The sequence below is a fragment of the Oreochromis aureus genome, linkage group 22 (genome assembly GCF_013358895.1).
Source record: "Oreochromis aureus strain Israel breed Guangdong linkage group 22, ZZ_aureus, whole genome shotgun sequence".
NCBI classification, from domain to species: Eukaryota; Metazoa; Chordata; class Actinopteri; order Cichliformes; family Cichlidae; genus Oreochromis; species Oreochromis aureus.
Genome location: NC_052962.1, coordinates 18,381,961 through 18,399,155, shown reverse-complemented (window position 1 = coordinate 18,399,155; position 17,195 = coordinate 18,381,961). Strand labels below are relative to the sequence as shown.

The 17,195-nt window shown below is 40.4% G+C and overlaps 1 protein-coding gene across 32 annotated transcripts in view; it reads left to right on the top strand.

The window, feature by feature from the left end:
* clasp2 (cytoplasmic linker associated protein 2) overlaps window positions 1-17,195 on the top strand; it is a 62,800-nt gene that overhangs the window by 7,255 nt on the left and 38,350 nt on the right. For 31 of the 32 annotated variants that reach the window (XM_031729321.2, XM_039605665.1, XM_039605663.1 and 28 more), the window contains exons 2-7: window positions 694-772; window positions 6,631-6,734; window positions 7,223-7,314; window positions 9,289-9,364; window positions 10,126-10,223; window positions 13,929-13,999. In XM_031729321.2, coding sequence (XP_031585181.1) covers window positions 694-772; window positions 6,631-6,734; window positions 7,223-7,314; window positions 9,289-9,364; window positions 10,126-10,223; window positions 13,929-13,999 — 520 coding nt within the window. Of the gene's footprint in view, window positions 1-693; window positions 773-6,630; window positions 6,735-7,222; window positions 7,315-9,288; window positions 9,365-10,125; window positions 10,224-13,173; window positions 13,299-13,928; window positions 14,000-17,195 lie in introns of those variants that run through there. The other variant, XM_039605677.1, reaches the window with a different exon arrangement.

Here is a 17,195-nt window from a genome sequence, read left to right as displayed (position 1 = left end):
AGTAGTTGTATTTGGAGCTGCTAGGTTGTGGGAGAAATCACAGTTATGTTGGTCGATATTCAGAACATGATTATCAAAGACGCAAACTCAAATAGTTTGGAGAAATAATAGACTTTATTTAAGTTTATTAAGTTGTCTTTTAATTGGGTCTTTCAATTTAAACTGAATGAAGTGCACAGCCCTGGTTGTACTGTATGTTGGTGAAAGGTTGGAGGGTTTACATATGTTCATTCAACACCGTTAAAATGTCCGAAATGTCTTTATTTATTTTTCTTTTCCTCGACACTCTTAAGCGGCTTAGAATAAATTACATCCAGTTTGTACTCTGTTTCTGTTAGTAGTCTCTCGTGTTTGTGATATAGCTGAGACTTGGACAGGTTCAGAAAATGCCTGACTGGCCTAAATTACATCTCTAAAGCGAGTAGGGACAAAATTTTGATTCTCTCAATATGGAAAAATGATCATTCACAGTCTCAACTGTCTGCTGAGTCAGTAGAAACTCAATAAACAACCTCAATGGTCTTTAAAAAATATTCAGGATGTCAGAATCGAATGTAATCCTGCTCCCCTTTCTCTTCCTCTCACTGCTGTCACTGATGTAAAAAACGGACTGTGTATTGATATGTATAATAGAATCATTTTTGTGTGTGGCCTGCTATATAACTCTTTGATTTTTCTTATTCTGTTTTGTAGGTGGCGTTGTTGGGGATAGATATCTGTGGGGCATTTGTGGACCGCATGGGAGAGCGGTTTAAAGGATACCTCGGCACAGGTGAGATATCTTATCTATCTCTACGCTTCATTTTCTTTAAGTTGTCCTTTTAAGTTTCACTGCAAACAGATCTTTATCTCTTTGTTCTTTTATCTTAAACAACAATCGCTAGTCAAGGAAGTGTGTTTGCCTGGCCTTTTGAATTCAGAAGTGTAACAAAAACAATATAGCAGTCAGTTTCACTAGATGTCGAGTGACTCTTCGGTATTTTGACATATGTCCTTCCATTTTGTCTCTCACTTCCACTTTGTGGTTCTTCTGAGACAGACCCAGCAGCCCCGCAGCCTGGCACCACTCCGTGTCTATTATGCATCTCTATATTTAGGCCCACTGTAGCTCACTCTAATACACCCCAAAACCACACCTTGATTCATGACCTCAGGGACTAAATCTCATATCAGATTTCATGCTCTTCCAGTGTGTATTTGTGTGTTATCTCGGTGCCAGACCTTGTGGGTGCCCGCTTAAGGTGTCACCAGCTGTCTTTGTCAGCCACACTGCCTCTTGTCACCGGCAAACCTGCTGAAGCCTGCTGTGCTACTCTGTAAAGGCTGGACTGGTCGCACTGTGTATAGTCTAGCACACGCACTCTCTTTATCCAAGAACTTTATATGAATGCAGGTGTGTGTGTGTGTGTGTTACGGATTGACGGTAAAAACATCTCTCTGAGCCAATGCCAGTCATGGAATCTCTCTCCTTCTTTCTGAGTTCCATTTCTCCTTCCCTGTATTCTCTCCATGTCCCTTCACCCATACTGTTCCACACACCTACCCGCCCACACATACACACTGACGGGAGGAAGATGAGATCATTGAGACCGAGGGATTGTATTGATCTACAGGGCTGACTTATTGCACAGGGCAGCTGCAGTTACTGTGTGTGTGTGTGTGTGTGTGTGTGTGTGTGTGTGTGTGTGCTCTTTAAAACTGTGCAGTTACCATCCTTCACTTCCGAGTAGCTCCCTGGTGTTAAGTGGAAAGGGAAGTGAAACATGCACATCATGAAGGACTTTACTTTGACATAATTATATTTTCTTGTTGACAAAAAAATGAAGAGACGTGATTGGCCAGTTAGATTGCTCAGTAGAAGTGTGCCTGTGTATGTTTTCATCTTTAATGAAAGAAATGAAGTCATGTGCAACAATGGCCCCCGCTGTCACTTTTTCTGTTTGAGGTTATTGTCCTTGTTGCCAAGGCAACCAGCTGTTGTGGTAGTATAATGTGCACTCACAAACACACACACACTCCTACCCACATTCCTAGCGTGAAACATCAGTGGGGGGAGCGATACGGTGATGTCATCTGTCTTTTTCCTGTGTGTGTGTGTGTGTGTGTGCGTGCGTGCGTGCATGTGGGGTTATGCCATTTTGTTGTGTATTATTGCATGAATGTCAAAGGGAGGTTTGGAGTTTATATAACACAGAAATTTTGGGAGAGACCATTCAAACCTTTGTGTTTGTTGACTTTGAGGCTGCCCAAGTTAAGAATGAAGACATGAAAACCAACAGCATTCTACACTTTCTGAGCTGAATCTGTCTGTAGCACTTAACCCAAAGCTACTCAACTGTATAGATGGAGATCTTTAAAAACAGCACACAGCTATATCGCTTCATTTAAAAAAATAAATAAATAAAAAGGCAGGTTATCTATTGTCTCCAGATTAAATGGAATACGTTTGATAGCTTTTCTAGCCTAAATGAATTATAAATAGACATAAAAATCTTGTGTTAGCAGCACATTCAAACAAAGTGTTAAAGTGTCTATAACGTCTGTTCTAGAAGTATAAGAACCCGGTACAGCACAGTATATGGTACGGTGTGGGATATCATGCCCCTGTGTGTTCTGGCTGAAGACGCTTCTGTTATTACATTTAAGGCAGACGACCTGTGATGAGATATGTAAGGCCCATTCTGCACATATACACCTGTTTTTATAATCATTCCTCGGTTTGATAGCCCATCTTCAATTGCAACTTGAGCCCCTTTCCATTAGTACCTCCTCGGTGGGCTCAGCACACTTTTCATGGTATAGCATTGCTATAACAACCCTACACACATTAGCTGATACTGGATTGTAATGGAAAACGAGTCAAGGTGAGTCATACCACGTCGTGTCGAGCTGATCCGAGTAAAAACTAATGGAAAAAGGGCTTTGATGTTGTACCATGGTCCTCTTTTTCAGGGAACAAAAGTTACTGTCATAACATTTTATTCCCATTCAATGTATTCAGTACAGGATTTACAGTACAAGACATGTATACATGGCCCTCAGAGCAGTCATTGAACTGAAGTTGGAACACCAGCGCCTTGGGGCATGGCAGACCCAGCAGAAAGGCCACAATCTCGCATTCAAATAATAGTGTCAAACTAAAGTGTGCAGAGATAACTAGCGAGCTGCAGTGCCTTCTAAAACAACAGATAGGGGGAAGGAGTGTCTCCCTGCTGCTGGAACCCCTCTTAACTCTGTCCCATAGCGAAGAGGACTGAAGGTTGTTCCTTTGAGACGTCAGGTCTCTCTGGAGCCCTGAAGGTGGACCTTTGCTTGGAGGCTGTATTCACAGCAGCGTAACCACAGCAGCAGATGTGCTGCTCTCTTGGGGATAGATGGCAGAACTGCAGGCATCTGAGAGCCAGCTCCTAGATTTGGATTCGTATCACATCTGTGGATGATATTGTCCAGGGTTTAGCACCGAACCTGGCAACAAAACATGCAGTTAACATTTCACACGTGGCCTACATGCCAACTGTGTAGTTTTGGCTAACATTAACGGGGCCTAACTTAGAGTCTGTGGACAAAAGAGCTAACTAGTAGTAGATAGCCAGCCAGAGTCTAAGAACTGAGGGGTGACTGTGATAAGAGGGGTACATGTGCAGGCGGAGGCCTCGAATATGTCTTCACAGGTCATCTGTGAATATGCGTGACTCGAAGTGTCTTCAGCCAAGACACGTGTGGTTGTAATATTTTGTTCTGTTATTTTGTATTTTGTTTTGTTTTAATTTTGTTCCAAGTGAATTCACTGAAAGGGAAGTGAAATCATAACATATGACTCTGAGCCCTTTTTCCTTTTGTAAGGGAGGCAGCTTCATATCCAGTTGGTTTAGGCGGAGCAGCTTCTGCCCTTTAATGATGGCGTTAGTAAAACTCTTGCTGGATGTGTGTGCTCTTTTTTTTTTCTTCTTTTTTTTTTAAAAGCTATTATAAAATCAAACATTTGGAAATGTATCAGTTCTGACACTCATTGGCTAAAGTGTTAAATGTTCTAACACAGACAAGTTGGTTTACAGTTTTCAGAGGACATTGGCTTGGTGGTAGCTGAGCTGTTAATATGAAAACTGCTGCAAAAGTGTTTGGGGTTGTTTTTTTGTTTTGTTTTGTTTTTTTGGCTGAAAAGTTATTGATGTACTGTTTTTCTCATTATGAACGTAACCGTAACAGTTGTCCAACCATTGAGAAATTTGGTAGGATTTGGTAGGATATACTGACCAAAGAGTTGATCTGTCCAACCTGTGTTGTGAAAACCCAAATAAATTGAGGTCTGTGTAAATTTGTATTTACCTTTGCAAATGGGGTCAAGCAGTGCAGACTAGCATGACAGCAGACTACAAGATTTTTGACCAAGAAGAATTACAAGCAGAGAATCATTTATGGAGAGATGGGTTATCTATCTACTGTTAGAAAGTTGTTAAAACACTGTGTAATAAAGGATACTCGTACATCAACACGTAATATATCTGAAAGATTAATTGGAGGCAGTTTGGAGCCTTCCATTCAGTCAGGTCAGCCTGACACACAGAAATAGCAGAATCTCAGAAATTACAGCTAAGATTGCAGTCTAATGAAACAGTTGGGGACTTTTTTGTTGGTTAATGCTATTAACTATTAGGTGAACATTTATGTGGCACTCTCCAAAAGTTGAATCTGTTCATCTGGACGTAGCGTTTTGTGGGAGTAACGTTTCGTCACTCATCCAAGTGACTTCTTCAGTCTCAGCTGACTGCAGGTTTCCCCAAACCTTATAAACAGTAGATTTGCATAATGACTGAAACCAGCCCACTGAAGGAACAATGGGTACATCTTTCGCCATCTTACAACGCTGTGATTGCAGCCATTCCCCAACTCTCTGTGAATGGTACTCATGGCCATTGATCAGTGTTCTTTGATCAGTGGGTTTTGGTCAGTGATTGTTGATCAATGGTCATAGGAATTTGCATAATTATGATTAAGGAACTGACCTCACAGCCCATTGTTCCTTCAGTGGGCTGGTTTCAGTCATTATGCAAATCTACTGTTTATAAGGTTTGGGGAAACCTGCAGTCAGCTGAGACTGAAGAAGTCACTTGGATGAGTGACGAAATGTTGCTCCCACAAAACGCTACGTCCAGATGAACAGAATCAACTTTTGGAGATTTACTTTCCTGGATGATTGACAATGCATCAAGACATTTATGTGGCAGTTTTTAACTTAAATTAGAGATTGCTGTTATTGTATGTTGTATTTCTTTGCAACAAATCCAACTAACTAAATTAACAATGAAGTGACCCAACTAAACAAGACAACTAGTGTATCCAAAGCCTGACATACCAGATCTGACATCCACTGCTAAATAAACAAATTTTGGGGGTTTGGGGGTTTTTTCTGTCTTTTTTTTTTCTTTCTTTCATAATCATGAGCAAAATAGATCAATACCATGGCTGACCATTTCTTCCTTGAAATTGCAGTGCACCAATGACAGTCTCAAAGCATGGACAGCCCAGGGTTATGTTGCATAGCAGTGCATCAATCCCATCCATTTGATGGGTGGGGCAAATTGTGATAGCTAGTGATAAATAAAACAAAGTTTATTTAACTTTAGCAGCACATGTCTGTTTGATAACATAGTTCATCACAGGTTGGTGTCATAATTTATCGTTAGTTTTCTGAAAATACATTAGTTCGCTTATACATTATTCCACTAGTACATCATATATCAGTGCCACTGTTTAAGTTGCAGTAGTTTGTTAGCATTGTGAGTATGAGCAGGAAGTGGCTGAGGGGTTAATGGAAATTGGTGGAGTGTTTTGTCCTGGTAGCAGACTTGTTGACCTTTTTTGCATAAAAATGATATGAATGTTTATAATTAAATATCCATATTTGATTTATTTATAGCTTAGTCCTGTCAAACAGGGTCCGGCTAGACTGCACACACACATGCCACACACACAAACAATGTCATCCAAATACACCACACACCCACATACAAACTGTGGTGATTGGGATTTTTTTTTTTTTTTTTTTTTTTTTTTTTGTCTGAAAAAAAATTCCCATAGACCCAATAGGCTTGGGGAAAGGGACTAATAATTATTAACAAAAAACAATTTCAGAGTACAGATGTACAAAGATTGGTTTTATTTATTAGAGAAGGTCAGCTGGGTTATGTCAGGCTTTGAATAAACTGGTTTTCTAATTTTAGTTGTCAGTTTGTTGTGAGTTTAGTTAGTTTAGTAGTACGATTTGTTGATTAGAAGTACAGTTTAAGTTAAAAACAGCCACATACCTATTCACCTAATATTTAAGATGTAAATACTTTTAGCCTTTTTTTTAACAGTATTCCTAAATTGGGAGAATTGGAGTAACTTACAGTTCTCATAGCTTGGTTTTCCAGCATTGAAAGGGCTTTCTGTGGTCACTGCATTACATCAGCACAATATACTGGGGTTTTTGGGGTTTTTTTTTTTTTAAAGTGCACCACTCGGGGGCAGTCTTAAATATCTTTGGCTTTTAAATCCTCTAGAGATTTAGAGTTTCAGTGTCATGCACAGTGAACTGTTTTTCATATACTGACTCTTACTCACCAACCCACTCCCTTTCTCTGTGTGTAGTGTTGCCAGCTCTGGTGGACAGGCTGGGTGATGGGAAGGACCAAGTCAGGGAGAACAGCCAAGCCCTCATCCTTCGCTGCATGGAACAGACTGCCTCGCCAATGGTGAGACACACACACACAGACACACAAACCATTGCCTAAACAGGTAAATCCTAGCCAGTGTACTACATGAAACATGAAGACCGTTTTGTCAAATGTCATTTAAATTTTATACAAGACATGTATATGGAGTTGTTGTTCTAGAAAATGTTATTCTAAAAATGTGACACAGCAGAGAAAAAAAACGGGCAAATTAAAGCCACCTCCATATTAGTAATGCATTAAAAACACTACAGTGGACATGCACGCTACCTATCCACCCCCTCTTGTGGATATTGAAGGAATTACACAGAGTACTCCATAATGTTTTGTTTTATTTACACATGCCACACGTGCTCATCTCCATAGATTGTGACCTCCTCTGTACTCCATAAACTGCTCATCCAATGATGAGTTGGTGATGATGATGACCTACTGACACCCCTTCTTTTCTTTTTCTTTCTCTCTCACGCTTGCTCACACTTTTATCCTTCTTGTTCTCCTTCATGCAGTATGTTTGGGAAAGGCTGCTACCTGGTTTAAAGCACAAGAACTTCCGCTCTCGAGAAGGAATCTGCCTCTGTCTCAGTGCCACGCTCAGCATGTGAGTAACTTCTCCTTTATCTGTAATGCTTCCAGAATGAAATGGCAAGTTTATTAAGCATAGGTAATCTTTTTCATTCTCTGTGTGTTAAATCTCATATTTTAATCCTTAAGTAAGTTCATAATGTAATGGATAATATAACACAGATTATGCAATCCTACACTGCTTTCAATCTCTGTTAGTAAGTGTTTGGCTCGGTGAGGGCTGCACAGAGCTATTACCACCACCTTCCATGACCTATTTTGTTTGCTCAAGGAGCACACATGTTCCGACTTTCCAGGATTAATCCTCTTAACTGTTTGTGTGACTCTGAGGTGGTGCACGTTTCTTCCCATTTCCCCACCCCCCACTAGCTTGTCACTTTTCAAAATATGTTATGAGACTAGAGCAGGATGCAGTTTTAAAGACAAAATATCGGTTACTAAAATTGAGTTGTTTACAACTGTTGTTTACAAACTCTTTTTTTTAAATGTGGTTTGTTTGAGGTATTGTCATCACCCCTCCAGGCGGACGGGTGGCATGGATAGCTAAGTTTGTGAATGCAATGACTTTACAACAAGGTGACATAAATGTTTCAAACTCAAACAATTTGTGCATTTACTAAAAATCTCAGAAGAGTGTCAATCCTAGTGACCTTGACCTCAAGGTCAGAGGTCAGGTTTTTTGTAAATATTGTCACTGCAATAAATGATAAGAAAGCAACATAGGAATTTGAAATCTGCTGGGAGGCAGAGGGGTAAAAATGACCTTTAAAAAAAAAAAAAGGAAAAAAATAACATTGCTCAGTTGTAGTCTTTTATCTTTTGCATTTCTACTGTTTTAAAATAAATATGGGTTTTAATCTTTTTGATTTCATTGCAATCTGTTTTTATTCAGATTTGGGCAGTAAGTTGTTGGACGGCAGGTTGTAGTTACGACAGGTTGTGTGTGTAGGACTACAGGGACACTTCTGTCTGTACAGGTACTTGTTTGTTGCTGCTTGTTCACAGCAGTCAAGATCTGTGCAGTTTGGCCTTTACTCTGTTTTCCACCTTGAGCTCACCCACACACAGAGCAAATTTAGACTATTAGAATTGCTGTGCTAATTTTAGCATCTTTTTGCTAATGGAAGGTGACACTGTTGTGCTAAATGCTAAGCTGCTATGTAATAGATACACTGAGCATGTGTGCTTTACGTACCCGGGCATCCATAATGAGTGAGTAGAATGAGTAAAACATGGCACAGAAATGGGCTGCTTCTGGGTGTTCATTTATTTCTATTTTTTGTTAAGTGCACAGTGAACATACAGACAGGTAAAAAGTTTAAAACCTGAGCTCTTTACTTCTAGGATGAGTGGATCAGGTGGGTCTGTTGTGCATGGAGGGTGTGGTTTTGGTCCACTTGTCCTCTTAGAGGACTGGGTCGATGTAAAGAAGTAAGATGTTATTGCAGCTTTTATTTTCATCTTAGTAGGAGTGCTCTCTGGTGCTCCAGCCCATCAGTGGAGTTTCAGAGAGTTGTGAAAACACCAACAGTGCATGGTATTGCAGTTAGTGCTCTGAAACCTAAGTGTGGGTTTTTTTTGTTTTGTTTTTTTGTTTTTTTAAAATAACTGGACAGAACAGAAGAAATTAAGAAACCATCTTTGTTTGCTAATGTTTTTTACATTTGTGATGTTAAATTTCTGAGGCTTGTGTGTGTGTGTGTGTGTGTGTGTGTGTGTGTGTGGGCTGTATATAAATGTGACACAAAGTATTTTGTGGGGAGGCCCCAAATATAATCCAGTGGTTTGTAGATAGTGTTTGTAGCTTATAACAGGCTACTAAAAGGTCAGTCTGCCTTAGAATAGATATGTTTTTCAAATTTCTAAAAATATTTTCAATGAGAGGAGCGAGGTTTCTATTATAAAAGAACACCAGATAATTATATTTTCACCGGCAACTGTCACCTCTATCTTTTACGTTTCCTCTTGTGCCTGTTTCACACTGTTTCAGGTATGGAGCCCAGCCGCTGAGCCTCAGTAAAATAGTTCCTCATCTCTGCTCGCTGACAGGAGACCAAAACCCACAGGTAAGAGCTGCAGTGTTATACATGATTACATGACTGTGGGGAAAATTGTACCTTTTTGTGTGTGTTTGTTTTGACTGCGTGTGGCTCGTCATCGTTTTTGTTGAGCCAGTTTGTCGATAAGCCTTTTTGTTCAGCTCTCAGCAGTCAAAGTGTGTTGGGTTTCATCTTAAGGCAGCACTGTGATTATTACTGTTATTAGTGAGGAGATGGGCTCTGTACCCACCACCCAGCTTCACTGCTGAATCATGAGCACCCGGTTGTTAAACCACACAAGAGTATTAGCTCTGTGTGTGTGTGTGTCAGTGTGAGGAATAGAGAGAGGTTTAACCTCCTGCAGAGTTGCACCCCAAAGCTGAAATCTGCTCCTATCTTCTACCCAATGATTATCTACCCACATACTGTCCTGGCCAATCAACATCCTAGAAAGGCCTGCCCACCCTTGGGTGCTGAGAATCCCTTCAACAATATCCTTGTAGCCAATCACAACAGTGTTTACAGCAATAACTAGCAAATCATATGGCTCCCATAGGAGGGAACAGTATGGGCTCTCAGGGGTTTATTTTTTAGTGTGTTTGCATGTTTGTGTCTCTTAGTCTATGAACATGAGTGTAATCTTTGTCGAATTATGAGGGAGAATCGATCTCAGTCTTAACAAACACAAATATCATTTTTTATAGTGTGCTAGGTAACCCAGCACTTGAATCTCTTTCCATGTGTTTATGTGTGGAGGGTTATTAAATTGGTGAACGTCTGCTGTTTAGGTACGTGAGGCGTCGATAACAACGCTGGTGGATGTTTATCGTCACGTTGGAGAGAAGGTCAGAGCAGACATTGGAAAGAGAGGACTTCCAGCTGCACGGTGAGTTTTTGTTCTTTTTCGTAGTATTTTTTTTTTTTAATTATTATTATTTATATATTTATTTTTTGAGTTTGTTGTTGCCTGTGTTTCTATGGAGTCCCGTGGCCTTGGCACTCAGTTTGTCCCAAGCCACACCATGCACCACTCTGCCCTTCGCACACACAGAGGCACTTTCATCCAGAGCACAATGCCGACTGAATGAGGGAGGAGGGTGAGAGGGTGCAGCCACGGGGTACAAAGACGTTGGGTGGAGTAACAGAAATGGGGGTAAAAACTGGAAAAACTGTGTTCGAGTCATCAGAACAGGTTTAATGAGTGGTTTTGTCCCGCTTTGGTCGTCCTGGCTACATGTGCAGGGTTGAAGGTTATTCTGAGCACACAGTGACCCCTTCTTTCTGCCCCCTTTTTTACCGCTTTCTCCCACGTGTGAGAGTCGAGCAACAGCCAGTGCTGTATGCTGACTGCTCAGTATGAGTCTTGCGTCTGTGAATGCTGGCTGTGGTCATGTGTCATGTGCTGTGCATATTAAGCCAGTCCGTCTCCAGTGTAAACACACTGTCTGAATGTGTGGGATTTACAGAGTGGTGTGGCTGTCTGCCTTCATTTAAATATCGGAGGCCTGACAGATGCAGTGATTTACAGCCTGCTTGTTCTTCCTGAACAGATGTTGTGTATAATTATTACTGAATTCTGCACGTGAATTTTTATATGTATTGTATGCATCATGAATCTCCCAAACCTGTTTTTGTTACTTTGTATAGTTTGTATAAGAATAGTGGTGTGAACATCCACAATACTGCAGTTTTACTGATCAAAACTCTCATTAATTTTATTAGTGATGTTTCAGTCAGCTTTAGGTCTCCTATAGGCAAATAGCCTTAGTACAAAACCTGGAGCAAAGCTGTTGGAATTGCTTTGTGTGTTTTTGTTCATATGTTTAATGAAGCCATGCTAAATTTTTACCTTCATGTTATGAAAGTTGTCTGAGTTACAGACCCATAGAGGTATTTGAGAATTTTGTGCTTTTTAAATTGTGTTATGCATTTATTTGCTAATTTATTTTTTTTAGGCTTCAAAACATTACAGTAGGTATCGTTGTGAAAGTGTCAGAGTGAAAACACATTAAAGCTCTGTTTAAAAACTGCAGCCAAATCAGTTTCACAATCACTCCAAGTGTCGTGTAATGTTTGGAAAAAATAACGCAAACGCAAATTATAAAGTACAAAAATTTCCACCCCTATAATTTGAGGGGTTGTAACTTAATATACCTAATATACTAATGTTATTGTACAGTGGGATTTTTTAAAAATTCAGTTTAAATTGTTTTTTTTATTTAATAATTGATTTCATACGGAGCAACCCAAAGGGTTACTGAGTGGAAAGCAAGGCTCTGGCCAGGATCTTGCTGACTTGATGACATATCAGCTCTGCAGAGTTGGCATTAGATAATGGACAGAAAGATGAAGTCATAAAAGAGGAATAATTGTTGAATGACCACATCCCTTAAATACCAAACAAGCACACATTTTTAAAAATGTGTGCAAAATATTTCTTGCACATACCGGCAGTTGTCATGTGTGGAGGCAAGTTTACCATTTACCAAATTTACCATTTACCATTTTACAATCTAAAACCTATTTTGGACTGTGCCAGCTAAATGATTAAAAGCTATTTCCCAAAATTAAGTTACTGTATGAAACAGCTCTCTGTTGTAAATGAGACACTGAATTTTGATGGGATTATCTGTATAAATAAATACATTTTTCCCCCTTACAACAGTCTCAAAATGTTCCAGTTGTAACTTGACATAATTCATAATAAGTCATTTCATCTAATCAATTTTCAGTGAAATAAGCATATAGATGTGCATATCTTATGACCTCAGATCAGATGTTTAGACACAGGTTAAACCTGCTGACACGAGCCAAAACACTACTTGGATTTGGTGATCAGGCGTTGTGAATAGGACTTAGATTGAAATTAAAAACCTATTTCAAATGACATAATGGTGCATGAAGAAACCTGAAAGTGGAACTTAATTTTACAGTTGGCTTATTTACTGGAGTTGTGTCTGGAAGTACAGTTGTAATGTTGGGTCCATTACTGGTAAGAACAAGGGGTTACCATCTGACAGCAGCTTCCTATAAGTAGGTCAAATGCTGGTTGAGTGAGCATTCATCACGCCTGCCTCATGTGTTTTGATTTGGAGATGAGTTACCTGAAGGACATGAGTCCTCTGATGGACACAGGGGTTTTTCAATGGCCGCGATAAAAAGATGAAAGATAGAAGAAATAAGAAGAGGGAGGGAACATGTGCAAGTGGGATGAGAAGGCAAGACACTGAGGGGGGAGGAGCAGCGCTGTCTGCTGTTAGCCACACAGCCCCTCCCCCTCTGACGAGTACGTGTGTGTCTGTGTATGAGAGGGAGGTTATGTAAAGGGTAACTGAATCTCTTTGCTGTCTGTCACACAAACTGGCCCATTTGACTCTCTCTCCTGCTCATACAGACACACAAAGACGCTGCCTGGAAATTTACTGTACGTACTGCTGTTTAGGTTGTTCAGTTGGTGTTTGTGTGTATAGTGTGTATGTGTGACAGTAGGTGGTGCTTTGTCGCATGCCCGTAGCATGCTTGGGTCTCTCGCCGTTTGGCTTCCCCCCCCCCCTCTCTCTCTCTCTCACACACACACTCCCTCCCTCTCTTCCCGTCTTCTTTCCTCCCTCCCTCCCTCTCGGAGCCACTGCACCATGTTGGATACAAAGAGCTGAGGGGAGCTGAGGACCAGAGTGTGTCACCAACATGGGAGCTAATGCAAGATTGCGTAGCAACGCAGCAAGCTATTAATCAGCCCACGGGGAAATACTGAGGCAAATCAGTGCTGAAGACTAAATGCTAGATTTTTGCTGAAACAAACAGATGCACAAAATGCTAATGAAAGAAAGGGAACCACGTGAAAATGGTGCACGGCTGAGGAGCTAGTTGCAACGCTAATCGTCACTTATCAGAAGCTGCTTAGCTGTCTGGCGGTTGTGGACCAGCAAGCAGACACCAAAAGACAGACAGAAAGAGCACGGTGTGTATTGCTCTAATTGTTGTGTGCGCCCATCCATGGTTAACCTTTCGGCAAAGCAGACATAAAGGCATGTTATTCGGGGTCATGTGTTTTAGTCTTTGTTGTGTTTTTGTCTAACCAGTTGTGCATTTGAATGGATGACCAAGTTATTTTAGCTTGAGCTATTTGTTGATTGAGATGGATATCTGCCCTGTTACTACGCTGACAGTCCTACCTATTAATCACGTGACTGAGCAGACCTGGCTGGTGGTTTCGTGTGTGTCTGTCTGATGCTAGTAGGATGTTATAAGAGGACACTTGGGGTGTTGCTGCTGCAGCTTCATGAGTGTGACTGCCATAATAGACACACCCACCCACAATCAGACAGAAAGGCGTGGATACTGTCCACATGTTGCTGCTGCTGCTGCTGCTGATTTTGATAATGAGTCTCATTTGGAATTCTTAGCACCTTGTTTGTGTTTTGGTCAAACGTCTCTGTGGGGTGCTTACATTTTATTTTATTTTTTTAAATTCTGGACTTGATTGTAATTTCTTCATTTAAATAAATTTAGTTTGACAGCTTTGGTGATATTAACATTCTACTGTATATCTGTGCTCGACACTACTAATCTTCCTTTTCTCTTTCTCCAGGTTACAGACGATATTTGCTCGTTTTGATGAAGCCTTGAATTCGGGCAACATGGCTCTCAGCCCGAGTCACGGTCAGTGCGTTCTCTCATTTACTTTGCCACACTTGAATTGGATAGCCACCAAGTTGAGTCACATTGTCAAGATGGTTTCACTGTTGTCATGTAGTGGGTGTGTTTCATAAGGGAGCAACATTGTGTGTGTGTCTTTCGAGGGGCGGGGGGTGCCTGTGCTTGTGTGTCTAAATCTGCATGTGCTTTTGTGGTTGTGTCAGTTTGTTGCCATGAGCTCCTGTAAGAGGTCCTAACAAGATTAATGGTTTAGAGTTTGCGTGTGCGTGCACGTCCATGTGCACGCGCGGGTGCTTCAGCAGAACCAAACCTGAGCTGAAGGCTGCTGCTGAGTTTTCCCCTCCCCAGCAGTAAGGTGGTCTGTGGAGCCAGTGTTGTTTGACCCTGGAGAATTGTAATTATATTGACAGTAACCCTCACAGTAATATTTCACTCTGCACTTTTAAATTTTCGGGTTATAAAAGTGCGTTAAGCAGCACCTCAGGGAGTTTTTGACACTATGCACAAATGAAAATGTGAGGTTTCCCTGTTTACATATGTATTAGAAGCAGACATGATGCTTATTAAGTGTGTGTCTGAAAGCCTTTACTTAAATCTTGAATATAGGTTATTCAGTTCCCATGGGACTTCATTTTTTTAGTATCCGTTCCAGTAAGATAAACAGAGTTTGATTTTTGAGAAAAGAAAGGTATGAGATTGGTATTTGGTATGAGCACATCCTCTGAGCTGAGTTATCAGAGTATCATTTAGAAGCAAAAACAATGAATCAGTGGTTTCCCGTTGTTCTTCCCATCTATCATGTCACTTAACAAACTGCAGTCACACTGCCTTGATGTATGATAATTTATTCAGTTACACAAAAAGCACTGTTCTCATCTAAAAGCAGAGACCAGCAGTTTGCCTTTATCTTTCTGGGTTGTGCATCTACTTTCTGGTTGATAACAGATCTTGTGGAACTGTTGATAATTGGAAAATTGGAAGCATGGAGCTGCATAAAAGCTGATGGGGGTTCCAGTAAAGGCATCATCAGTATATAAAGTATAGCTTGTCAGTTTAAAATCTGGTTATGTATACTAGTGGGTTTCTGTTTTTAAACATATTCTTCCCAACACGCAGCAAAGGGCAGGGCTGATCTTCAAAGGCACACTTATTAATCATCTGTGCAAAGCAGCCTCTGTCAAACATGCCATCAACCCTTCTGTGGAATGCATTGCTGTAGGCCCTCTTGATAAAACCATTTGCAGCATCTAGAAATTTCTTTTTCCTTTTTCTTTTTTTTAATTGCTGCTCAGCAAGTATACATTGTGCTTCCATTGCCTTGTTATACATTATTAGACAGGCTTCTTCGGGTTCAGATCCAGTGCTCTTTTGAAGCAGGCCAAATGTCTTGACATTCTCAGTCTACCTGAATCCATAACGCAGGTAGCTTTCACAATGCTGTCTTACAGTCTTTCTTTAGGTGCTGGGTGGTCTGGACTGGTGGTGATTTATTTTTATTTTGCTCCAAACAACAGAGTGATGTATTTCCTCCCTTGCAGATTTTTGCTGTCAGCTCCTATCTGTCAGTCAGGGCCTTTGATTTGTCACGCTCTCATAATTCCCACCACCCTGCAACTGTGTGAACAGACTGGGGTTCCCTTTGAAGTTTCTGAATCATATTTTTAGGGTACAGAGTTTGCTTCTATTCGGGGAATGAGTGCATGCAAAGTACTGGTGGAGAAAATTAACATTTTATGCATTGCATTTTGTTCAGTTGCAAATTGCATTAATAATGTGTGATTGTCACACAATCGTCCAACACATTTGGGAACCACTGATGTGTACAGACTATTTAGTACTTTATAAATTATGAGAGCGATGAAGTTTCCAAGATAATGAATATTATTTTTACTGAAATGTTTTCTAAATCTCCACCAAATTGAGTTGACATGTGGCTTTAAGCCGAGTTTGTGCTCCCTCCGAGGTCAGCTGGGTTTGCTGTTGGTGTCTGACAGAGGTTGTCATTGGATGATATACCTTCAGGCTGTCCTGTCACTGTATCTGTCCACCGGGTACAGCAGGGAGTTGGTGCTTGACAGGCTGTTGCAGCTGGTTTACTTGGAGGGAGGCATAGGGAAAGACACGGCACGTAAGGCTTTAGCTGCTGTCTTTGTGGGCCGAAGTGAGATGAAGGGAGTCTGACTTTTAAAATCCCACTTCCCCGGGGCTTGGAGCAAAGTTGTGATTTGGGTTTGTGATTGTGTAGTTGTTGTGATGAATTGTTAATGTTTTTAACTCTGCGTTGTTGTCATCTGTCATGTGCTTTTCCCAGGATGAAAGCAGCGATTGTTTCCAGACAGAATATTTATTCGTTTGGCACTCTCGCTTTCATTTAAACTCGCTGTGACAAAAAACAGCTGTGATTGGTTGTTTGGCTGTCAGGCAACTGATCATGTCCTGGGCATCAAAAAGGTGCCCAGGACATGAAAGTTGGTGGGTGTTCAGCAGCCCAGACCTCTAAATTGTCAAACATGCTTAAAATAAAAGTGTAAATGTTAAATTTTGTACACAAGTTTAGCCGAGTTGCTCAAAAGTACTAAAAATGTATCAAACTACCTCCTGATGTCATATGTTTGTTTTTTTGTGTGTTTTTATGTCTTTCTTAATATCAAATTCAATGATAAGTGAATTAAGCTTTTAAGTCAGTCTGAAATAATGATAAAAAAGTATAAAATATCTGAAATCTTTCAAGAATATTGTGTTTAGTTGATTTAGTTTCTATAAGTTTGTCTGTCTACCTTCGGCTCAGGATAAGAGTCCGGTTTTAAAGTCAAGCCGTGCTCAAGTTTAGGTGCTTGGAGTCAGTTTTGGTTTGTGCCCTATGAGGGGATTTCTATATGGACCATATATGTTATGGAAGTTAGTCATACAGAGTGTGTTGTCTACATTTAAAACTACAAATTGTGCGTTTACATTCAGGGTGAAGCACTGTGTGATTTATTTATTCATTTATTTATTTATTTTTGAAAGGGTCCACAGCCATGAGAAAATAAAATGAGTTCAATAACATTCATATTATTTTTATGAAATATAAGCAATCTTAATGTAGGGAATAGGAAATTCTTTCTATTTCTTTCCAGTATAGGTAAAGTTAGGCAGAGTTTAGAGCCCCATACTGATTTCTGTGGGCTGGTTTAAACCTTTTGAGAAGAACCGCACG